Source organism: Carettochelys insculpta, chromosome 17, assembly GCF_033958435.1.
Source record: "Carettochelys insculpta isolate YL-2023 chromosome 17, ASM3395843v1, whole genome shotgun sequence".
In the NCBI taxonomy this organism is placed as follows: domain Eukaryota; kingdom Metazoa; phylum Chordata; order Testudines; family Carettochelyidae; genus Carettochelys; species Carettochelys insculpta.
In genome coordinates, this window is record NC_134153.1 from 13,328,799 (window position 1) to 13,355,248 (window position 26,450).

The window sequence follows — 26,450 nt, forward strand, 5'->3', positions numbered from 1 at the left end:
AGGAGGAACTGTCCCCTCTGCCTGCCTCTGCTGAGGGCAACAAGTGCCCCACAGGCAAGGCCCAGCTACAGTGCTTGCCTCAGATGGACTTCCTGCTTGGCTGGCAGCACATGGGACGAGGAGGAGGCAGGGCAGGCTGCTGCAGCCTGAGGGATGCACAGGGAGCTGGCTCTGGGTCTTGCGCAGAGCAGCTGCTTCATCCATGTGCTGCTGCTTCTGGTAGCGTGGGAACTTGGGCTGCCTGGAACCAGCAGCAGTGTCCGTTCCTGGGACACAAAGAGTGTCAGGCACTTCGGCTCTGGCCAGGAGAGCTGGTGTGACATTGAGCGCCACCAGCAGCTAATGTACTTCCCAGTTCCTCCTCCTCAGCATGGAGGATTGATGTGAACATTGCTCCTTCCTGCTTAAGAACCTATCCCCAGGCACAACCTTTTCCTTGTCCTCATTTGCTCTCCAATCCAGGGGTGGCAGTAACTTAAAATTTCTAACTGGTACAAATCATTGTGTACACTGATCATGAAACTGATGTTACAGAAAGTATGGTTTGACATTATTAAGGACTGTCTCATATAGTCACATGGATTGTGGTTCTTGAAGTATTGATTTTATAACTGAATTTGAAAAAAAATGACTTCTTGCTACTTTGGTTCCAGACCCCTGTAGTAGGGTAAGCCAGTGTTCACATTCTGCCTTGCTAATTAAGATCTATGATACACAAGATGTTTTCCTAGTGGCAGCTTTGGCTTAGGATACCATTCTTTGTGCATGCACAAATAAAAGAAAGTCATTGGTTTTTAATCTTTTATAAGCATTACCCAGGAAGTAAAGCATTAGGTTCTCAATTAGGCTAGTTTTCAGATATAATGGCTCTATGCACATAGGAGAAATGGGAAAGCAGAATATTCCTCACACTGAGCAATAATGAATTGCCTTTTGCTATGCAGGACTGTGGCAGGCAACAGCTTTGCAGCAATAGGGTTTCCAAGCTGTGATAGAGCACTAGAGATCATGAGACCACCTGAGGTAAGGGCTAGTCCTCTATGCTTATACAAGCAGTGGTGGATCACCAGAGATTCTGTCACAGTCAGTGTGAACTAATCTGAGAAGGTGCATGACACTCACCTTTAAGAGCACAGGACTGTTCAGACCCACGACCCAACCTACTCCCTGTGTCTCTAGCTCATGAACCTGTACGAACAGCCACCTTGACAGCACCAAGGAACAAGAGGACTATTGGATCAGAAAGTGCAGAATTACAGCTCAATATGTTTTTGGCTTTGACTAGACAACACCTGTAACCTTTCAAACAGAGCTGGACCTCGGTGAGGAAAGTATCCCAATAGCTATATGTCTGCTATCTCCTGAATTATATCTGTAGAGCAAAAAGGGAAGCTTTTCTGGCAGGATAGAGGGCACAGGTGGAGCAGCTGTCTGCCGATTTCAAATAGCCAGAGACAAGGGCTACATAGCTCAACATGAATCTACACATATCAGGTAGTCTTTTGAAAACTATATTAACAGTGAGCCAGAGTAACGTGGTAGCGTGTGCTCTGTCACTGCTCTTCTGTGGCCTGATAGGAATTGTGTAGTGACTGCTGTACAGGTATGAAAAGAACACTGTCAATGAATCTATTTATTTTGTTTGTGACTGATCCTATGCTGTGTCACTGTGAAACAACAGGTAATTGACTCCTTCCAGAACTGCTGAGCAGCATCCATTGTGAATAAAGATTATTTTCCAAATTTTATTCTGTAAAAGAAAGCAGTGCAAAATGTCAACTTTAAAACAAGTACATTAAAAACCTTAAAAGATTCATGTCCATTTCAGCTATGCAGACACCAACTGCGGCTTTCACAAGTCAGTACATTGGAAGCTGTGACTATCTTTAAGTTCCCCACAGTTGAGTGGCAAGAGTAATTCAGTGACCCCATAGGAAAGGTTGGGACAGCTGCATGGGGAGGTAGGGGGTCCTGATACCAAGTTTTCAAGAGACTACAGAGGGAGGCAAGCCCAGGATCACCGAACATGCAGGTCCACTAGAGTCTGTAGAATCTGTTTGCTGCCCGACGAGCCTCACAGCATCCTGATGCCTCTTCCTCCCAGGATTCCTTTGGCTGTCGCCTGTCCATGCTTTTCTTCTCCAAGCTGGCCTCCATGTTCAACCTCCAGGTCTCGTGATCTTAACTGGATGCCACAGCAGCTTGCAGGATCTTACTGAATGTATCATCTGGAGTCCTTTTCTCTCTCCTCTTGATCTGGCTGAAGTGTTCTGTGGATGTAAAGTGGAAAATCACGAAGGCCACAGTGCTAGCAGCTGCAGATAAAATATATAAGAGGTACCACTGTCAGTGTACTTACTGGGAGGAAAGGGGAGACTTAAAATGCTCCCCTAAAGTGTTAAATCTATATCCTCACCTTTGCTTTTGCTTGTGTACAGTGCCAGTCACAGGGCCACTCTGAGTGGAGGCAAGGGAAGCAGGGCCTGCAAAACGATGAAGGAATTGCTCATTTGCACTAAAATGAGTATGGGGCAATGGCACTGAATAATGGCACCATTTTGCAGAGGCAGTGATGTTTTTATGTCCCATTTCACTCCTGAGGGTAACAAAGACATGGAAGCCACAGCTGCTGCTGGCATCCCAAAGCCACCTAGGCCTATATGCTGCTCCAATAATGCCTACTAATGTTATTGTTAAGTGGCATAGAAAAGGGTTCTACTGAGAGGCAGAAATAAGGCAGACCTCCCTGGACAATTACAGCAGAGGATTGGAGGCACCTCAGTGAAATTATCATTGAGCTCGCAAAAGGATTCAGGAGACATCCCTGCTCATAAAACAAAAAAACCCACTGCTGTGCATACTCCCTTCTCTTCCCCTACCCACCACTAGAGAGGAATGAAAAGCACACAGAAGCTCTGCTTCTTTTGGTAGTATCACTTCCGAAACTTACTAACTCTAGAAGAGGTAAAGTCAAAAGATGTGTCCTGCTACCTTCCCGTAAATGAAAGTTACACACACTTACCTGAGGTTCCTTCCTTTTTCTTGCCTGTGCTCAACTGGTGATACTGGCTGGACTGCAGTGGAGTCAAAAACAAGTCCTGCCCTGTTGGACAGCTGGATTCCTTAGTAGTCATCTGTCCCCTATATCCATCCTCTTCCTCATCCATCAGCGTGTCCTCCTTCTTGCTGTTCATGGCAGGGGCCTGAGAGTCAGGCTCCTTAGAGGTATCCATGGTGCTGTGGGGGAACAGGCGTGATGTGTCTGCCCAGTACAGCATGTAATTCTTTGTAAGAAATCTGCAGGTTGGCAATGAATCCACTACTGGCCTTCTAACATGTGTGCCATAGCCCGTTGATTTTCATGTGGCACTGCTGCAATTCCCTGTTGCACCCCATCTCCTGAGCAATCTGTTTATAGGAGTCTACACTTCTACCACAGGTTAGGAGCTGTGCCTACACAGCCCCTTCAACCCCAGGTCCAAGAGACTCAATATCTCCGATCCAATCCATTCATGAGTGTGTTTGGAGCTTTCATCCAGCAGGGTCAGCCAGACAATGGCACTCACCCATGAAGAGCTGTCAGGTGCACTCACCAAGCTGGGCAATGAGAAAAAGAAATTTCACAAATCCACAGTGCATTAAAAATGGGGAGCTGGGCTTCTGGTCTCCATGACCTGGGACAGTGGAGTTCACAGTCATGACCAGAGTGGTCACTGTGGGGCATTAGTAGGACAGCTGCTGGAAAACAAGGTTGACATAAGCAACACAGTATCTTCCCCTCCTCCCCCCCCAAAAAAAAAACCAAAACAAAACAAAAAAAAACTTTGAATTATCTACTTTGAGGTTATACACTAACATATTAGCATGACCTCCCTGAGCAGTGTAATGGTGCGACACCAGCTGAAGTGTAGTTACATGCATTATTACGTTGAAAAACTTGTGGTAGTTTATAGTGTAGATCAGGTCTACGTACTGCAGGCATGCATCAAGTTTTGGGAAGAGACCCACAAATATGATGAGACAAGCTCCCACAAGTGCTACCCAAGAAGAAGGTTCACTACTTCCAATGCACCTTTCCTATGAGCTGGAAGGGGATGAGGATGAGAGGCAAGAGAATTTGCGAATAAATTTTTGGTTTTTAAAGATAAAATTCCCTTTTGTTAGAGTTAACAGAGGTGAAACCTCTGTGCATCGATTAGTGACCATTTATAATCACAGCAGTCACCTGACTGCGAACAGCTATTTTGATTGTAGCCCATTGATCAATTAAATACCACATACAATTACAGAAGCAAAAACGAGTTTGAATACAAACATATGTAACTAGATGATGCAAATGGTTTCACGCTAACAAGCTGGAATCCACAACTAAAAACTTACATAATGCCTTAATTACAATTATTAACCTCAGAAAGATACCCAGTATAAAATTTCAGGAGGTACATTTTATGATCAAGAGTCGCCCTCCCCAATCATTGAGATTACGCAGAGTCCCAGAATCATGTGCACCCTGATTGACCAGCACTTCTAAAATTTATGAGCCAGTCATCAGATGTAAATTATGAGATTTTTCCCACAAGTGCAACTGTTCAACTGTACACCAATGCACAGCTTTACATAGGTATCTAAAGGTATTGTTACAAGAAAACTAATGTCCAGTTATGTCACTTACTTTGGAGTAAGAACTCAATTTGTTTTGGCAGTTTTTAAGCTAAACAGGACAACACTAAGACACTGTCCCCATTCTTACAAACAAATACAGTCAGTCAGTCGCCATTAGCTCCTGACAGTTTTTCTTTTTAAAAAAAGCACACAATTGCTAAACATAGGATCTTTTGCTACACACAGAGCTAAATGTGAAATTTAAAATTAGCATTGAGATCGTAAAGTGACACCTTTTTTTTTAAGTTGAGCAAAATGAAAATGTGAACTGGGAGGAGATAGCAATATGCAACAGATGAGGAGTGTAATTATTAAGACCAGTACTTCCTCCACTGTTGCTCAATTCTCTTCTCTGCTGATTGAATCTCTACAGAGGTTGAGAACTAAGTGGGTACAGAAAAACTTCTGTAGGCCTGTGGTTCAGTTCAGTTTGCTTTGTTGAATGCAGCTATAAGCTTGTTTTAAAGCAATTAATTCCCAAGATACAATGTTGAATCTGTTTTGAATGCAAAACACATTCGGTTCTCAATTTAATTCACTGTTTCATAATAGGAGGTTTCTAGAAGGTTTGATGGTATTAGCATTGTTACTACTTGTTCTTTCAGATTAATACGTGCAAATTATACCAATAGGAATTATGTAGGAAACTACTTATGTCAGTTTGCAAACTCCTAACACCTATCCATATCAGTTCATTCTTTCATTCATTCCATTTACAGTGTGGGGCATCAGACTTAAGAACTGAGCAGAACTTGGGAACCTTCATTTTAAGGTGAATTAAACATGAGGTCAACACTTCTAATCCCAAAACTACACAGGAGGAAGCTGGAGCATGGATTATGGCCTGTAAAACTGAAGTCACCATTTGACATCAACTGCTTGCAAAAAATATTCTGTATATTTTGCTACCTGTGAAACCAGTATATGTACATGGTGACCTGTATACTGAGAAGTAGAATCTATTGGAAGTATTTTGAACACAATCATTTCCTCTGCAAGTACAAATGGTGGGGATTTAGATCAGGTGGATTCCGCGTGCAGGGTAACAGCAAAAAGAACACTGGTTTCACAATAGATGCCCCCTATCTTTTCCCCTGATGCTGTCTTTACCTCCCTTTCTGTTTAGGCAGAGGGATAGGAGTAGCAGGCAAAAACAGCAACTCCCACGCATCACCCTGTTCCTTGAATGGATTATTGGCAGAAGTTAACACAGAAACCATGTTTAGTTTATGCTGGTTCCTTGCTTCAAAGAAAACCTCTCTTCCCCAAAGGGAAGAGGAGATTTAGGAGGCAGCAACCAGTAAGGAGGCACTGAAGAAAAAACACGCTTTCAAAGGAGCCAAGAAGCAGTGCAGTCCAAGGGGTTTAAGTGCATAACTCTTCAGGCCTCAAACACTTGTCAGATGATATTTGTGAGCCACCTGCCACTCTCATTATGAAGGACACTGGAGAAGACTGGTCATCCAGAGAACCTGCAGGCAGAGATCCAGAATTCTGAAACAGAGGATAAGACTTAATGACTGTTTATGATGAACTTGAGAACAGCAGGAGCTCGTCACCTCTAGGATCAAGCATGGCACCACCACCACCACCTGCCTTTCAAGATTTCACCCATCTCTACACTGCATCAGAGGAACCCGACAGGAGTCAAGTGTATTAGAAGAAGAGTGAAATGCTATGAAGGAAAATGCTACAAGCAATTCTTGCTCTTAAACCATCTGTAAAAACTAGAAAGATCAAGGTTTTCCAGGACAAATCACAAATAGCCAAAACATAAGACCTGGTAGTAACAGATGACAAAACCCAAAATTTCCACTAAATTCTTGGAACTTATTTCTGAAAGTGGAAGAAATAATCAGGGGACAGCCATTTTAGATCTGATTCTTGCCAAGAGGGAGGAATTAGTTGAGAATTTGAAGGTGAAAGACAGTTTGGGTGAATGATCATGAAATGACAGATTTCACAACTCCTAGGAAAGGAAGGAGCGAAAGCAGAGAAAGCACGAAGGATTAAACAAAACAAAAACACACATGCAAGCAGACTTCAGCAAATTGAGAGAAATGACATAGGGTCCAAGGGGAAGAAAATCTAAGGGAAGAAAAAAAAATTCAGCAAGCTAGCAGTTTGTCAAAGACAAAACATGAAAGGCACAACCACAAGCCATCCTGACACAAAGAAAAGATAATAGTAAGAGGCTAATTTGGCTCCATCACAAGATTTTTAATGATCTGGAAAAAAAAAAAAAAAAAAAAAAAAAAAAAATCAACAAATCCTACAAAAAGTGGAAACATGAACAATTTGCTGAAGTAGAATACAGAAGAATAATACAAGCATGAGGGCTAAAGCATAAAACAAGTTACACTTAACATGGGGCATAAAAGACTTTAAGGAGATGCTCTTTAAATACATTAGGAGCAGAAGAAATATGAAGGAAAAACCTATGTCCTCCAATTAGCAGGGAAGAAGTGTTAACAGACATTAAGAAAGCTGAGTTGTTTAATACCTAATTATACTTCATTATTCACTTAAAACAGTGATGACTTCCAATATTGACTCAATGCAGCGTTAACAGAGAAGGAACAAACTAAAGTATGTTCAAGTCAACAGGGCCTCACGAAATTCATATTAGGTTATAATTAAGGGTACTGAAACAATCTCAAAATCTCCAATAATCATGGAGGATGGACAAGATCCCAGAGGACTGGAGAAGGGGAAACAGTGTCGGTCTTAAAAAACAAAACAAAACAAAAAACTTTCCCAATCTCTGCCTACCTGATGTCTTAAAAGGACACAGTAGTCACAGCAAATTCTGCAGGTATTAAAATACGACATACACACACTGCAGGATCTCTCCAGAAAGTTTGGATACACACTTGAATAGGGCTAAATTAAGGCATAAGAACAGGTCTAGGGTCTTACATCCACAAATCATGTGAGGATACTAGAAGACTTAACATTAACAGAATCCCAGTTAATCCCACAGAGATGAAGCTGTTCATACTTTCAGAACTATAGCTGTAGACTGGGGAGACGCAGGCAGGTATGACTGCATCAGTTACATATGTTTCACATTCTTGCAGATCCTCCTGCAACCAATCTTTCAATTTAAAAACAAGCAAGCTGAGACTCTTAAGAGCAACACAGCAGTTTGAGGCTCTGCCCCTCTGAGCCCAGGAGAAGGACAGAAAAACAGACATGGCTCTTCTCTGCAGCAACTGCAAGGCTGATGGAAGAGTAGAGCAGTAATCAGGAGTCTCTGGGATGGAGAAAATGAATACTGTACTCTCTTACCACCAAAACAGATGACTTTGGGGAGGGCTAAAGTTATCAAGCATCAATTACCCAGAGGCCTATAAAATAAACAAAATGACCCAATGACGTCAACAAACAGCATCCTAGAGAATGCTAATACAGTAAAACCCCATTATCTGACCCCCAGTTATCCACCGTTTTATCTGATATTGCCTGAGGGATAAAAGGAACGTTAGGTAGCGGGGGTTGGATCTCTCTCCCCCAGACCCAGGGCCACTGCCTTGGGAGCCTACCCAGGGAGGCCAGTAGCCCCCTGCAGGGTCAGTGGGGGCTCTGCGCCCTGGGGGAGCCAGAAGCCTGTCTCCCCCACCCCGGGTCTGTGTGCCCCATGACCCATTCAGGCTGCACGCCTCAGGACTGGCAGCTGCTTCCTGTTGAGCCAGCAGGCTGGGGAGCTGGCCCTGAGGCAGCTAGCAGCAACCCCTGGGCAGCCAGCTACCTCATGCTGCAGAAGTGGTCCAGCAGTTGGCAGTCCCCTGTTTCTGCCCCTGTATACTCCACTGATTATTCAACATAGTTATCTGACCAACAGTCAGTCCCAACTGTATTAGATAACCAGGGTTTTACTGTAATCCTCTCCTGGAAGATGAGCTGAGGTGATTGGTTTTTCATGAGGGTGTCGTCTGTGGATGGGCTGTACCTCCCCAAGGCACAATCCTTGCTGCATATCAGCACATGGTGACATTCTCAGGCTTTGACCGAAACTGCAAATGAACACCATTATCTTCATGTGCATCTTTTTACATGTTGCATACTCCAGGCACTTACAGAATTAGAAGGAAGGTCTTTGTCAAACACACACACACAGCCCCACACACACAGGCTCCTATTTTCAAAGTAGTTAAGATCAATAGCAGATCAGCTCATAATGCACACAAATAGCTGCTGATGGTCATTTTCAATCAATAGTCATAGACCTATAATTGTACGTACATTTCTGTATTTTTTTTTTAAATAATAAATCTGGGCTACAAGTCTGGAATTGTAGTTAAGTGTCTGCTGATAGAGATGAGAATGCTTAAAAAAAACCCTGCCATTTAAGAAGTGCTCTGAACAACACGATAGAGGTTGGATATTTGCCACACTGCTGGAAAATGGAAAGCTTGATACTTTAAGTAAAGCAAAATATGTAAGAGAGTTACCCATTTATAAGACTACACTCCTATGACAAATTTCAAACTATACTATATTGTTTTATTGCAAGACAAGTAGCAGCACTGGGAAGAGACAACAACTTCAATTTTAATTTCAGATAGCAATTTTCTGACAGACTGCAGCAACATGCCCAAGATCTTAATTCAGTTAGATTTTGGCAAATGTCTTAAGAATGAAGTGCAGTGCCACTGTAGTGCTACCAAATGGCTATATTAAACCCAGTCACCAGCAATGTAGGAGGAGGAAGAGGAAATAGAATTTGTAAAGACAGACCTATTAGTTTTATTGGCTGGAAGTTATCATCCAGATTATTATATTCTAATATTATCATCTTTGGTTTTGGACAACTGAAGTGTCTTTATGCATTACATATGACTTCCTACATGACTGAAAATACCTGGCTTCACAAACCTTAAGGTTTAGGACTATTTTTTGAAAGTTTTGTTTTTTGTTGCATGTAACACACTGAATATATGCTGTTTGATGTGGCTACTGAGTATCAGTGCTGAGAAGCAAAACTGAAGGATAACAACTGAGATACTCCTGGAGTCAGCTAGAAGATTTGTCCCAAGACAGAGTGAAGTGGAAGAGACTTGTAGATGACCTATGGCCCATGTGGAGTACAAATGTTTAAGTAGTAAGTAAGAGGAGTAATTGTGTATTTTGAAAAACGAGGAAGGAGCGTAGACAAGCTCATGAAAACCAGAATGCAAGAGTGGAACAGTGTAGCACTGATGGCCTTATTTCCCTCCCGAAACTTTGTATTTCAGACACCGATCCTGTAAACTTGATCAGTGTAGACAGGAAGTAGCAAACGTGAGAGTCCGATTCTCAGGCCATAAGTGATTGTTGATCACCTAGGCTGACCTTCTGCATAACACAGGCCACTTAACTTCCCCATAATAATTCTTCTTGAACTACAGCTTATTATCTTTCAGAAAATACATCTACTTTTGATTTACAAACGGCCAATGACGATGAATCCACTGTAACCCTTTGTGAACTGTTCCAGTGATTAATCATCTGACTTCATGCTGACCTTAGTACAGTTTAAATAGACTCTAAACAGCGTGACCTGCATAAAGTTCTGTAGGCCTGGTTACAGCTCTACTCGCAAGCAGAAGTTGAACTGGAAGAAAGTTCTAGATAGAAACTGGTAATCCAAATCTAAAATGTATGGGCTGGGCTCAGCACTGGCTGGGGGTGAAGCTCCACTGGGGGCTGGGGCAGGCCCCGCGCTGGCCAGGGAGGGATGGGGCTAGCATGCTATAGTGGGAGGCTCCACTGGTGGACTCGGACAGGCCCTGGGCACTGGCATGGTGTGTGGGGGAAAGGTGGGTGGGCCCCGTGCTGGCTGGGGAAGGGGCTGGCACAGTGCAGGGGAGAAGAGGTCTGCTGGGGTGGCTGGGTTGGGCCCCATGCTGGCCAGGGAAGTGGCTGGGCCAGGTCATGTGCTGGGAGGGGAGGGGTTGGCAAAGTGCAGGGGAATGATGATGATAACGATGACGACAACATCATGTTAGAATGTTGCCTGGACAGAGACTGAGGGACACAGAAAAAAAATAATATGGTTAAGGTTTAATGGAAATTCATTTACCTATTTTTGGTGCTGGGTTCCTATACCGGCAAATTGGTTTAGCTGCAAGACAGCAACTAGCAGCAGTGAATTCTACACAGCTCTTCCAAAAGGCTAAAATACAGGTAGTACATGCAATGGAACTTGGAAACCTGGTTTTTAGGTTGGGGATATTCTGAATCGTTTCCCTCAAGCCATATCAACGTGATACCACAGCACAACATACTACAATGGTGGGCAACCTGAGGTCCATGGTTCAGCAGGTAAGCTGCTGGAGGGCCTCCCAACAAGTTACCTATTTTGTGCCTGCAGGTGCAGACTGTACGAGGCTCCCATGGCAACAATTCACCATTTCTGGTCAATGGGAGCTGCAGGAAATGACGGCTGGGACGTCCTGGTGGCTCGCACTGCTTCCTGTAGCTCCCATTGGTTAGGAATGGTGAACCATAGCCAGTGGTGCTACCTTACCTATCTGGAGGCCTGCCAGTGGCTTATCCTCATGAACTGCATGCAGCCCATGGGTGTAGGTTGCCCACCACTCACATACTACCTCCGTGGCTCCTACTACAGTCCTACATGTAAGCAGGACCTAGTGCACTTATCCAAATTGCTGAAAACCCACTAGTTACACATCCACCTGCTGCCGTCTCAAAATTCTCTTTGCATACGCCCTTCAATATAAAGACCTTCTTATATGGTCTTTTTTGTATCTCCCCATGCACTGAAGAGCTATGGAGGCTGTGCTACTTTGTGTGTGCTGTTCCCTTCCAGGTTTTTGAACCTTAAGGTAACTACCATACAAAGGTGTGCAAAACTCTTTTTAAAAAAGGACACAGTGCAAAGTGGGGGCTAAAACTGCATTTTAAAAAAGCTTCCAGCTGAAAGGTTACAATAGCTTTTCTAACCTAATGAAGAACTAACATTTGTAATCCCAGAATTCTTCTTCCTTAATCTCAAATGGTGCTTATTAGAGGAAAGAAATCCGAAGAGCTCTGTAAGTATTTATCTTGCATAGTTTAAAAATACAATGTTAATTTGGGGTACACATTTTAGGATTGCGTTTATTAATGCCATCATGTGAATTTCAGTATGAAAGCAAGTTCAGCTCAGAACATGTACAGTTCAACATGTCAAGCATAAATTTACAAAAAAATTATGAATCAGTACAAGGACTTTTATCAAGAAAGCAAGTGCTGGAGTATCAAAGAGTTAGCACACTAGTCCCTCATGGCAGTAAACTTCAATTTTAGTTCCGGAGTAGGTGGCAAGTATTTGGTAAGATCATCCAGATCTGCATACTGTAGCAGTCTTCATGTTCTCTGCTTTGGAGGTCCAGGACTGAAATAGTCAGCGTACTGTAAATCAACATGGCAAAAAGGTAGTCCACACAGCTCTCTTATTTGCGCTATATTTTGCTGAAGGTGGGTTTGAGAGTCATTCTTGTTAGCACAAGAGAAATTCTATTTTAAAACGCAAAGCCTGAAATTAAGAGCAAGATGGCATTGACAACAGTATGATACATGCTCTCAGGAAGAAAAGTCCTTTAACGTTGAATATTAATCTGACAGATTAAAAGGATCCACAAATTATGTCAGTAAGATTATTTGGAGCTAAACAATCAAGCTAATTCCCATTATCTCTTAATTGATTTGTATAATTTTTTCTGAGAGCTTGCCCCAGGCAAGTGAAGATAAAGCTTATATTTGGATTTTTAATGCTCAAAACAAGCTCACCCTACCCAACTCCACTCCAAAGCATTTATTTCATTCATCCACTTTAGTCATCGGAAGGTTTGCTACATATCTCAGTCAAAGTCCAAAGCATCTACCCTGTCCAACTTTTTAAATACCATGTTGCACTAATTATCTTATTTTCACTTTGAAACATTCTTCTACAATTGTACAGTGAAGTTATACTCCTGCAAACATTCATTCAGGTGCTTAATTTCATATCCGAGTGATCCCAGTGGAGTCAATGACACTACAAGCAATAAAATATAAACACGTGTAATTCAGGATTGGGTTCTGATTCACACATACAGAACAAATAATCAGACTCCATGAAAAGACAATCTTTTAAGAAAATTGCTTCTGGAATAGTTGGTTTAATTATACAACAAACATTTAATTCAGTGGAAATGCAAATTGTGATTTTTGTATTTTGAACTAGTTTTAGTAGGTAGCATGCGAATTCTCTCACCCCAAAAAATTGTCCCAAGACAGACAAAAAGGTTCTATGCTTTATTATTCAGTGAGAGACCAAGTATCACATCATGATGAAATGACTTCAATACCAGTTATTTGTCAAGTCGAAAACAGGAAGGTTTATTTCACAGTAGGGTCTCAACATTTGCGAGGGTTCCATGTTGAGAACCCTTGGGAATGTTGAATTTTGTGAATAGCTCCCTGCCCAGGAGCCCTGAGGGAAGCGGCCGCCATGAGTAATTGAATTCGTGAACCTTAGGTTCACGAATGTTCAGACTCTACTTGTATCTATCTGTTGGGGCAATTTTTAAGAATTATCTAAGATGGCTTCTGGGCACGCTTTTTTTTCTGGAGTCAGAAGAAATCCCTACTACCCTGTTCTATAACTATCATGCAACACATTTTGCATAGTTCAAAATAATTCTGAAGAAAATAGTTCTACATGGTTGCATTAGTTTCTTTTATCCCCTCCCTGGAGACTGGAATGCTTCCCCCAGGTTAAAAGATACATATTTCTATATGGCAGTACATCAAAGCCAGAGATAATTCCTCGGGTTTCTGGTAAATCAGCCCCAGATACAACATATCCTTTCCACTTCTGGTGTGGATTGCTGGAGACTTCCTCCTCAGCAGTATCTGGAGGGATGCCACATTTACTTTCTCTGGTGTAAAGGGACAAAAGGGCAGAACTGTCACTAACACCCCAATAGTTCCTTCTGACCAGAAGACGACTCAAACAGAGGGGAAGTGGGGATAGATGGTGGGTGGTTTGAAAATGTGCAATCCATCTTGAAGAACAGTTACAGGTTAACAACTGATTTTTCATCGTGAGACTGTACATATCCATTCCATCTCAGTTGCCTCGCAAACAGGTTAATTGACGTGAGCTCTGTCAGAGGGGCAGAATGGAAAACTAATGTTTCCAAGGCCATGCCAGAGCTGAGAGTACAACTTGTGTATTGTCCTGTCTGATTTCTGAGGAGGAGTAAAACTGAAGAAGTGTGTACAAGACCAACAGGAAAGAATCTGGATGACACCTTCTACTAACTTTAGTTGCAAAACCGGTCTTTCTCGGGAGTTTCTCCACAGCTGGGAAATGAATTTAGCTGTGCTTGGGCAGACACCTTTCATGGTGACTAGTGAATCATCTGTTCAGCAGGACTGCCAGATTACTTTGAACATCCAGAAGAGGAGGCCCTGAGCTAGACAGAGCTGGATACATGAAAAAGTCCCACAATCACACTGCCTCCTGGCATAGCAGAGATGAGCCGGCTCTTTCTTTTCAGGTTTATACAGAACATGGTTGACATATGAGGTATGAGCAGATTTCTGCTCTTGGTATGGAAAAGATTACGTAACAAGGACAAAGCTGGTTGAGAAGTAGCAGACTGACCATTCAGTCAACACACAAATACTTTTGAAAGGTCTTTCCACTTGTCCAGAGAGGCCAAGATTTCAGTGGGCATCCAAACCCTGTCTAAAAAGACCACACAGATGCCAACTACCACTGCAGCTCCTGGAAAGGGACCTGGTAAGCTGAACTATGTAAGTGCATAAGACCACATACTTAAGAAGCCTATCATACGATCATGGTAGGATGGGCCTTCAGTTTTAACACAACAGTCAGCATTAGCAGCAATCTTACACGAGGAAGAAATGTGGCCTATATAGGTATAAACTAACTTCTCTGTGTTGATAAGGTGAGACAACATCTGAGCCTTTGATCGGCCTCTCACCAGCCACTCATCCAAGTAGAAAACACTTGAATTCCTGACTGACTTCCTCTGGACTGCCACCAGCAATGTTCCCTCATCTTTTCCACCCCTGTATGGAATAATTTTTTGTGCCCATCAAGGCACGTGTGGATCAAGAGAAACACAAACCTATCAGAGTGCTCTGCTAATCAGCTGGGCAGCATTGGAATCTGTGTGTGCCCAATAAGCACACAGTTTACAGGGAGCACTGGCTGCCATATACTTGGTGACGACGTGTGGAGCTGCAGAAAGGCCAAACAGTAGTATTACAAACTGGTACTGGGGCTGATTTACCAGAAACCCGAGGAATTATCTCTGGCTTTGATGTACTGCCATATAGAAATATGCATCTTTTAACCTGGGGGAAGCATTCCAGTCTCCAGGGAGGGGATAAAAGAAACTAATGCAACCATGTAGAACTATTTTCTTCAGAATTATTTTGAACTATCCCAGGTCTAATATGGGACTGAGAACTGCTTTTGGATCAGGAAATAATGGGAGGAAACCCTTCTTTCTGTGTAACTGAGCAACTTTCTCTATGGCTCCAGCAGAAACAGAGAAAGCATCTCACAAAAGTAGAGCCTCCTTGTGACAGCAGTCCCTGAAAATGGATGGAAGGATAGAAAGAAAATGAAGAGTGTAGCCCCAATTCCACTATACACTTATCTGTATGGACACTTACATAGTGGGATAGTCATTGGACAAACTGGTGAGAGAGAGTGGCTGGTGCTCCAAAAACTGGTAAGCTGTATTTAACAAAATGTTTACTTAGAATTCCCATGCTGTCTTGGTAAATCTTTTTCCTGGCTAGACTCCAAGGTAGGAAAAAACAGGGCGCCAGTAGGTTGCTGAGGACAGAACTGCTTCCTCCTTGATATAGGGTTACAGAGGTGCAGAGATTTGAGTGTCATTCTGGATTCCTTTAGGCTATGGTACTTGTCATAACTCTTTTCTGAACAGACAGATGACATCTCAAAGGACAGATTCTAGGTGGTCTGTTGGACTTCTTGAAAAACACCCGATGACTGGAACCATAACCACCTGAACTTCATAATGGTTGATGGCAGGCAGGGCAGTAGCTGCAGAATCAGCAGCTTTCAAACCAGCCTGATGTGAGGTTTCGGCTACCTCTTTACGCTCAGCGGTTAGGGTCAGAAATTCTTGACTTGCATTCTCTAGCTATTTGTCTTTAAAAATTAAATATATTGTCCCAGAGGTTAAAGTCACAGTGACTGAGCAAAGCCTGTTGGCTAGCAATCCTAAGATGCAGACTCACTGGAAAATAACGTCTTCTGCCAGAGATCCAGCCTCTTTGCACCCTTTGCTTTCCCTTCCAGTTAACCTTGGCCTTCTCTCTCATGGGCAGCAGAGACCTCCAGTGACCCTGTTGGGTGGGTATTAATCTCAAATCCCTGTGAGGGGACATAATACCTATACTTGGACCTTTTTGCTCTGGGAGTGAGGGAAGACCCTCTGTAAAATAACTTTGGTGGACTCTACATTGCTCTCAGTTAATGAAGCTGCACTCTAAATTTAAAAGATAAGAAATTAAGGTGTGAGTAGTCTCAGGGACCTTTCTCCAATTCCTCTCACTTGGATATCCAGACCCTTTTTACAGAGTACTAATGAGCCCTGTAGTCCTCTAGGGGAGATGAAGAGCCTTTTGACCTCCACCACCTCATTGGGTGATGAATCACAGGGCTGGAAGGGACCTCAAGATGTCATCTAGTCCAGGACCCCTGCACTCACTGTAGGACTATTTTTTTTCTTAGACCAGCAAAGGAAAATGAAGCATAGTGAGAAGGGCTCATGGGTGGCTCTCCATCTCACCAGGATACAGCAGTCCACTGGAGTAACACCTGTGCCACGCCCCCATCCCCACATGCTTCTCATGCACTGGAGCACCTCACCTTCTATGCCTCACCCTCCCTCCAAGAATGTTCAGAGTGCCATGATTCCCTTGATTTGCACTCCTCTTTCTATATCCCAGAGCCTGAACAGCTGTGAACAGGGAAGCTGTGGAATCACTATTATTACAGCACACTTACTAACAGAGTCCAGAATGGATTTAATTTATTTTGCAATAGGTGTTATACTGTTGAGTCATATTTAGCTTGTGGTCCACTGTGATCCCCCAGATTACTTTCTGCAGTATTCCTTCCTAGACAGTCATTTCCCATTTTGTATGAGTGCATCTGATTGTTCCTTCTTATGTGGAATACTCTGCATTTGTCTTTACTGAATTTCATCCTATCTACTTCAGACCATTTATTCAGTTTGCCCATATACTTATGAACTTTAACACTATTCTCCAAAGCATTCACAAACCTCCCAATTATGTATCCTCCACAAACATCATAAATATACTCACTATGCCATGACATAAACCACTGATGAACACATTTAACAGAAATGGACCCAGACCCTTTTGGGACTCCTCTTCTTGTGCCCTTCCAGCATGACTACCCTCTGGGAATGCTTTTCTAAATAGTTATGTACCCACCTTATAGCAGTTCCATGTAGGTTGTGATTCTCTAGTTTGTGCATGAGAAAGTCATACAGAACAGTATCAAAAGCTTTACTAAACTCAAGATATACTATGTCTATAGCTTTCCCCCATCTACAAAGCTTGTTACCCTGTCAAAGAAAGCTATAAGGTTGGTTTGACAAGATCTGTTGATGAATCCATGCTGTTTACAAATGGATTACAATGGATTGCTAACTTGCTCGATAAATCCATGTTTACAACTGGATTGCTAAATTATTTGCTCCATTATCTCCATGAAGAGGAGGTGATCAAAAGCAGATGCTGTAGAGCTCCACGGATTCCTCCAGAACAGCTCTACGGATTCCTCCAGAGGCAGATCTACCAGAGCAATTACTTTTTGGATAATACTGAGCCCAGTATTTGGTGTTGGTTCCTGCTTCATGTATATTGTTAACTACTTGATGAAGCAGAGTAAAGAGTATGTGGGGGTTATTTAAGAGCAGGTGAAAATCCCCAAGGGGTCCAAAATGGCCAGATATTGCCTCAGAGTTCAGTTCCTTCTCAGCCTTGGATCTCCTTGATTGCCAAGACAGAGCCTCTGGGGGATACGGAGGATGGTAGGTAGCTGACAGGAAACAGTGATGTTCATGGCACAGCTGTGACAGTTTGGAGTCAACTTCTGATCGGAGGAAGGACTGCTCCCATTGATACCAGAGACTGATATCCAGAACCTGGAGATGTAAGTCCCATTGAAACCATGGCTGGCGTCACTTGAAGAGGCAAACAGCAAGCCAGAGGGACTCGCAATACTGCACAGTGGAATAACACTGTTAGCGAAGGTGTCAGTACTGAGAGAGAAGCGTCTTGAGTAGCTGACGAAGCCCACATTAAGAGACTGGCCAGATCATGCAACACTCATGCAGGTTCACGCAAAACAACGCTCAGTGTCCTTATTCTGTGTTTGCCAGAAGCTGGCAATGAATGCAGGACTGTCTCTTGGACTGTGTGGTTCTGTTCATTATCTCTGAAGTGCCTGGTACTGGCCACTGTCACAAGACAGGATACTGGGCTAGATAGACCACTGGTCTGACCCAGTATGGGATATTCTTATCCCATGGTGCCACATAAGCCTCAGACACAGACAGACAATACTAGACTATTCTCCCATACCACTAAACTAGATGGAGTCACTTCAGGGATTGCTCTCTACGGTGCCAGCACTGGAGCTGATGGCCCTTTTCAACATATGACTGCCTCAGAGAACACCTTGGCCTTGTGTGAACTCTTGTGTTCTTGTCCACAAGCTTTCTGGATTTTGGTACCAGGGATCTCTAAGTATAAGACACACATTCCTGACATTCTCTGAGACCCCTCAGGCATCTGACATATCACTCTGGCATCAGTTTCTCGAAATGGCAAGGCTTGAAACCCAGTGACCAAAGTGTCCATAAACACTTTGAGGGGAAAACTTATAACTGCTAAAAGACTACTAACCATACACAAATGAGAAATAAGATTTGCACCAGCAGGATTACAGTCCAACAATCAGCAAGAGCAATAAGTAGGAATGGAAGGGAACAACAGCAACTCTGGCGTTCATACTTTTGAATCGCACAGAGCATTACGAAGATGGTGGTGTGTGGGAGGTCCTACTGAGGCAAAAATTTATAACAATGCACTGGGCACACATGCACGCGCACACACACACACACACACACACACACACAGCTGATGTGGAAGGGACATGGGTAATCACTTGAAAAAGAACTTGGAATTTAGCTCCCCATTATAATTAGGGCAAGCAATTCTGAGACAAAGTATACAAAACTGAGATACAAAAAACTGCATGAAATCTCCACACATTTTTGAGCTTTTTTTTTTTTTTTTTTTTAAAAAAGAGTGCATGAGGCACTGAAAAGTGAATTAGTACTACCAACTCAATAAGTATTTCCATGTTTTTATAGGGTTTTTATAGGGTTCATGTATAGATACAGTTAACATTTTATTGCTTAAAATCGTAGTCATGTAGTCCTCATTCCTGGAATGAAACTACCATTCTGAGGCTTGTACAATTATGCCCCTCCTAAAGAGTAAAAGCATCAAATAAGCAGCAACGATTTAACAGAAACCAGTAAAACTGATAGAGATTTAAGTCAAATTATCAGCTACTGTTGTGACAATGAGTTCATGGAATATTACCCAACATTTTCAAAACATCTGCAAACACTAGCAGGAGAGTCAGAGAGATGCGCAATTTAAACACATCTTGAAAGGCCATTGTTTCTATAGATTACAGTGGTGTAATTAAATAGGTACGTATCTCACCTAGCTAAGAAACCCTCCCATTTCCATGGGAAACATGTTCAGCTCAGTGAATTTATGGTACCAGTCCATTGTCTTTTTAGGATTGCTGTAATTCAGCTATCCAACTTCTACAGATTTATGCAAGTTAAAAATTCAGCTGTCACTTGCCAGTAAACATAGATAAATGAATAAATCCATGACCCTTTTCCCCTATCAAAATATAGGCTTTTTTTAAAAAAAAAGTACAGTAGACCCCCAAGATATGTGCACTTGAGTTGCCCATCTTGCAGGTTAACACAACTAAACAGGAAACTGACCGCAGTGCTGGTCAGTTTCCCCACTGGCTCTGCAAACAAAAGAGTGGGGAGCCTGGGTGACGCCTGCTTCGCGGCTCCCCTCCACTTGCTGAAGCCAGGACACTCACCAGGGCCGCTGCCCTGGTCAATTTTCCTACTCTTGTTAGGGGCAGCAGCTGAGAGGCTGACTCTGGGCTGCCACCACTGACATTAGTGGGAATACCACTCCTGTCAGGGGCGGTGAGTCAGGCTGCTGCCCATGAGAAGAACAGGGCACCAGAGCCAAGAGTCAGGCTGCTGCTCCCAGTGGGGCTGCTGCGCTGGTCAGTTTCCCTTATCTTGTGAGTGGCCAGCAGCCCAGAGCCAGGCTCTTGGCTGCCTGCCACTCACAGAAGACAAGAAACTGACAGCGCTGCTGTACCGGTCAGTTTCCTGCCTCTCTTGAGTTGCATGAATTTTGACTTACACGGGGGTTATGTAAAAACACAACCCCATGTAAATCAGGGGTCTACTGTATTTTCAGTGCCAAAGCATGCAGTACATTTTGAAGGAGTATAAAACAAGTGTATAATGTACATAATGTACATAATTATTTCCATTGCTTACATTACATTTGCTTTTGCTTTTAATCAAAATACAGAAAATTTAAAAAGTTTTATGGAACAGTTGGAAAAAAATAAGTAAAGAATCATTCTCTCTTGCTTGTCTCTCCACTTTCTAAGTTCAGTGTTCTGTGAAATCATTGATTTGATAAGACCAGCTACAACTACAAATCAAGCTGGTTTGACCGACTTACCAGAAACGTTAATTGATGTTCCTGCATCAATAATTCCACTGTTAGGCCTTACACAGTATCTACGTGGTGCTGTAGTCTTCACTTTGAAGCACACATTTTTGTCTGTAGGATTACCAAGTTTCAGGTTTGTGGTGACAACATCTGTGAAGGGACCTGCAGAACACAGTAAAATAGATTTTAAAACATAATGAAGAGACTCTAAATTTTGTGTTTACAAGGTTAGGACTCGTTCCACTAGTGGCATTTACAGGGGCATGCAGAACTGAGGATGGATTGAAGCCTCAACATCTTGAAACTTATCAATAGTTGCGTTTTGCCTTTTATGACTGATAAGATACAAGGATGGATAACTGGAACATTATGCAAATAGTTGAATCCTGCTGTCTCTCACTAATGGAATTGTGAAATATATACTCAAAGAGATATCTGAACATGCAAAATACAATTGACACAGTTTGACCCACTTTATTCAAAGCTGTATGGAGGACAAAGTTGTTTTAGAAGGAAAGTCTTAACTGATAGGAAATCTTAAATTTGTCTTCGAGAAAAAAAGCAAATACTTGACATTAAAAAGAAAGGCTGAGTTAGAGTGGTTGCCACAAGATTCAACCATGTAGCAGTGGAGCATCCTAGGGAAAGCAAAGAACACACCTAGGATTTTTAACTGGATCAAAGCTGTAGGTTGGTGGCAGTTCAACTATCACTCTGCTACTGTACTTATTTTTGCGTTTCAGCAACCAAGAAATTACAGATATGAAAACAAAAAATTAGATTAGCTTGCTTTTGACAAAGGCTACAAAACAAGAAAACCTGAAGCATAATCTTTGGAGGGAATTGACAAAAATCAGTGAATAAAAGCTAAGTGGATGTGAACATTTAGTGCCAGTAGTACGTAAGCATCTCATATTTTTAAACGCAAATGATGAAGAAACTACCACAAAAGGCAGATAAAATAGATTTTTAGCTGGATACAAAAGCAATCATTTGTTTTATCACTTTTTTTCGTTACTCTTCTTCTTACACTTATTGCTGTTTCAAAGAAGATGGGACTTGACCACAGCAACTTCAACTTGAAATAATTCGGACTGAATGCCAGATTTCCCCCCACCCCCCACATCTAATCTTTAGGTGACATAAGTGGCAAAAATTCCACAGATTTAAAGCCAGAGTCTTTGATGCAAGCAGCTTTAAAAAAGGAAAAAAAAACCCTAACCACTTTCCAACATAGGGATGTAAAAGTCAGCTAATCTGTTAACTGGTTTTATGCTTATGGGTTTCTGTTAAAAGTTAAACTCTCTAGGGTCCTGATTGCTGGGATCAAGCCTTTGCCTCCTGGTGGCAGAGCCTATCTGGAACATGCAGGGTTTCACCTGCTGGCCCTATGCATTGGGCTTTGTTGCAGGCAGGCATCCCAGCATGCACATGGCCCCAGCTGCCAGCCCCACACCTTGAGCTCTGCAGACACTGGGTATGCACGGGATCCCAAGGTGTGCAGTTAGCAGCTGGGACCCTAGGAGTGGGGACACCCCTCTATCACCTTTCCAGTCCCCGTGTAAGATGTTTAATCACATAAGCAATAGTTTTTGATTGGTTACATGGTTGGTGCTTTTAAATTTTTTTTTTTAAAATACTGCTACTCAAAACATCAAAATAGCATCAGTTCCACTTGCACTGTAATGTGTTTTCACTATGCAAGCTAGAATTTACATCTGAAAACACACTAATTCCATGACATGAAGTAGTCCCTCCTTGTACCAAATTTTGGCTCTTCTAACTCGCATGGCACTATGGTGTGACTGAACGGGGTAACCATTAAAACTCTTTCAGCCTTCCACAATGGAATAGTCCATGATTCCAACCCTCACTTTGAAAGGCATTCAGGGCAAGGGGCTATAATTAGGAGTCATGGAACAATTCTGAATAGATTTTGGGGACAGATTTTTAGAACTCATTTTGGCACCTCAGTAAAGGAAGTACATTTTCTAGATAGATGTTAATGGTGGAGAAAGGTACAGTTTACAGCTCCCAACAGAAATTTCTGGGCGCTCAGCCTGAAAATCTGGTCATTCAGGTTATGATTTTACTGCAGAATTAAATTTGGGCAACTGGCACTCAGGTTTACCTTGACCCAGCAGCCCAGAGCACCCTCCCACACCCCAACCCTAAGCCCCCTCCTGCACTCAAACTCAATCTGACAGTCCACACCCTGCATTCCTTCCTGCACCCCAAACTCCAGCCCTAAGCCTCCTCCTGCTCCCACACTCCCTTTCAGAGCCCATATTCTGCACCCCAAACTCCTGCCTCAGGCTCAACCCAGAGCCCCCCACACGTCCCAATCCCTTGCCCCATCCTTGTGAAAATAAATGAAGGGGATAAAGTGAGCGGATGTATCCTCGGAGAAGGGGGTGTGGCCTCTGGAAAAGGGGCAGAGGAAGGGTATTTGGGTTTGTGTGATTAAACTGTTGGCAACCCTCACAGCTGAGTACATGCATGCGGTGTCTAGCAATATTAAAAAAAAAAAAAAAAAGTACCACCTAATTTGTACATTATAGCTGACAAGCGCATATTACCGAGGACAGGAGGTATCTGACTTTCATATGTACTTGAACATATTTTTCCATTAGTTATTTTCGAGCAGTTTCTTGTGGTTTTCCATCCAGGAACAATGCACACAACCTTTGGCATAGGAAGATCACTGCATTATCTCAATTTGCCATGCTGCATTTCCTATTCTAACACCAGTACTGTATTAATCTTATTGAAAAAGTGTAGTTGACTATTATATCAAAAGAGTACCATGTCAACTATAAAATTTAACAACGGCTCATTGCCTTACAAAGGCACCACACAAATTCATGTCAGCAAGCTAATAGCCATCTGCCGAGTAGTACACTACACATGCTACTCCATCACCGTGTACCATGGCAAACACACACCACTTTGGATGGCTTCTACATTTCGTGCCCTTTATTATGTATTTCCCACTCGAAGCCCCTTATACTGGGGAAAAAGCAATGAAAACATAAAGGGCGTGCCTATACTTCAAGCTAGAGATGTGATAGACAAACTAGTGTGCTAAAAATAGTGTAGCTGTGGCAGCACATGTGGTGGGAAGGGCTAGCCGCACCAAGGCTTGATCACTAGTGCAAGAGTAATGTCCTAAAATAACACAGCTGTAGTATCCTGAGCACCAGAAGGAGCGATCTTCTCAAGCTGGGAATCACATCTCTGATTTAAAGTGCACACATGCTCCATATTAACATTAAGTGTGTTCATTCTCCAAGCTTAATTCAGGCATGGTCTTAAGTACCTGGTTAACTTCAAAAAAGACTACTTATGTACTTGTATCATTGAAACTTCTCACTTAGGGCAATTTGCAATTCAGACACACAGAAACTACCTATACATGAACTAAAAATGGAAGTATGAGCATCATAGCACGGGTGGCAGTGTGGGTTATCCTCCTGTGAGTTTTACAGGGACACGCTCAACTTAAAGGGAACAAACCGAAACAAAACAGTCCCACGTATCTAATTTTAGAACCTGTTACAAATAATGAGAACACCTCTGATTAATTTAACTGAAAGACCAGTTAAACCTATTTTCTCTGTTTACTATGCATTTCACAGATTTTTAAGTCAGTTACTCTTTGGCACATTCTTTACCCCCTAGTTTGTTTGCACCTTACCCCAGATATAATGGAGAAATATTTTTTGAAAGAAAAATGGTCGATTGTAAAACCACAAAGACTGATAAAAGGCTCTCTCAGTGGCAAGCACAGCAGTTGCTACTTCAATTGTCTTTTGAGATTTGATTAAATTTCACGTATATGATGTCCTTTAAGTATAAGCTTTAAAATGAATTAAGCTGAAATGTAAAGTGTGACAGCATGGTCTACCAGAACAATTATAGTAAGTTTTTTCATCCAGTATTTGAGTAACCAGAACACTCAAATAACCACCAGAACTCACAGCTGAGTAGCTCTGGGCAGTGGACACTGGGTGAGTGTGTGGAGAAGCGGCATCATCGCTAGGGGTTATGCATCCACCTATGCTGCCTGTGTGTGCAGCCGGTGGGCTCCTCCACTCTCCCACCCAGCATCTGCTGCCCAGAGTGACTCCTGGCATGACGACCCTCCCATTGTCATCTTCAAGCAGCTTCACTCTGTCCCCACCAACAAGATAGGGGCAGTAGTTGAGCCGGAGCCAGCGCTGGAGTGCGGTTGGAGGGGGGCAGTGCTGAACTATGTTATGCGGGGGGGGGGGGGGGGGGGGGAGGAGAGAGACGGACGACGACCACCACCGACTCTGCCTCTTCTTAACTGCTCTCCGATATCCAGAATATTTGAATATCCGGCAACATCCTGGTCCAGGGACTGGTGGATATGAAAGTTTACTGTATAGGGCTGAGAGTCAGGAAATTCTGAGTTCCAATCAAAGCTGTACCACAGTCTTGCTGTCTATCCATATATGAACAGCTTTCAAACTTTTTGGCCCATTGCCCACACCACTCGCATCTTTCCACGGACCACCAGCCAGCAACTCAAGATAACAAAACACACTTATCTCTAACTTATTTATATGAGACTACTAGGCCATAATAAATACACAGCTATAAACATAAGGGGGCATATATTTAGATCTTATTGCATATGTTCATTTATCAAACTTTGTTTTCCAATAACACATTAAGTTATATTCAAAACAAGTTTTCAACATTGTCTTTATTTATGGCAGGGGAGGGGAAACTTTTCCCCCCTCATTAGAGGTTGCTGACCCATGGGGGGAACGGGGGTGGGGCAGAAATCAGTTGTGGGCCACACAAAAAAGAGAAAACAAAATTCCCCCACCAATCCGTACTGATGTGGCCCCCTGACTGTGACACCTTACTCCTGATGCTCCATGTGGGGCAGCAGTACAGAGAGGTCTGAGGTTCAGAGCTTCCCACAGGCTGGATTAACTCTGCTGAGGTCAAGGGACCTCAGATTTTGTGGACCCCTTTAGGTTCTGGTGTGGGGTTCACTGTGTAAAAGGGGGCTACTGGGGAGAGGGATAAGGATGGGGCTGCATGGTCTGAGTCGGAGGTGGATGCAGCAGTAGACTAGAGGGTGGGGGTCTGAGCAGGAAGCAGGGTGCAGGAGTGAGTACTAGCCAGGAGGGAGGATGCAGGGAGTAGCTGGGGAAGACCCCACACCCCACCAGAGGTTTCTAGCCCAGCTGCTCTCTCAACTGGGGGGAGGGGAATGCAGTGTGTGGTCACTTCTCCCTCCTGTGGGCTGGATCTGACCCATGAGGCTCAGGACCTAGTCCTCCAACCTCATAGGAGGTGGGGGACCGTGGGGCTGGAACGGTAGTCCGAACCTGTGACCTGACCAGAATTTGAGAACTAGTGTCTTAGATTGCTTAAAAGGTCTTGGTCCTCATTAAAATCAATGGGCATGGATATCAATCTGAACAGAAGTAAGTTTGGGCCCTTAAAATTTCTATACCTGTAAAGTTAGTATACTATTTACCTAATCACAGGGAATCTTATGAAGATGAGTATTTCAAACACACTACATTCTATGTTTTAATCATTATCATGTGGCCCTCTAGACACCTGTAATTAAGCATGCATGAGCAACTTTTTAAAATCAAAGTAGTTGAGGAATGAGAAACTGAATAATCGGCATTATATAAATATAAATGTTTCACAAGTTCTTCCCTGAAAACAGCCCTCTCATCCTAAATGTGAAGAAGATTAAAGAAAAAAAAGTAGGCAAATCTGTACACCTCTATCACACACTTCTGATCTATTCTGAGACCTACTTTTATTTTTTTTATCCAAAGTATTACCATATTCTGTATGGACAGAATAAGGCAGTCTCTCACACCCTTTAAGCAAGTGTTATTATAACCAAAAAC

General features: G+C 42.8%; 1 protein-coding gene across 1 annotated transcript in view; it reads right to left on the minus strand.

Annotated features, from left to right (window-relative positions):
• VAPB (VAMP associated protein B and C) overlaps positions 1-26,450 on the minus strand; it is a 59,272-nt gene that overhangs the window by 15,941 nt on the left and 16,881 nt on the right. The window contains exon 2 of the mRNA XM_075011586.1: positions 20,548-20,700. Within this exon, the coding sequence (XP_074867687.1) occupies positions 20,548-20,700 (153 nt within the window). The remainder of the gene's footprint in view (positions 1-20,547; positions 20,701-26,450) is intronic.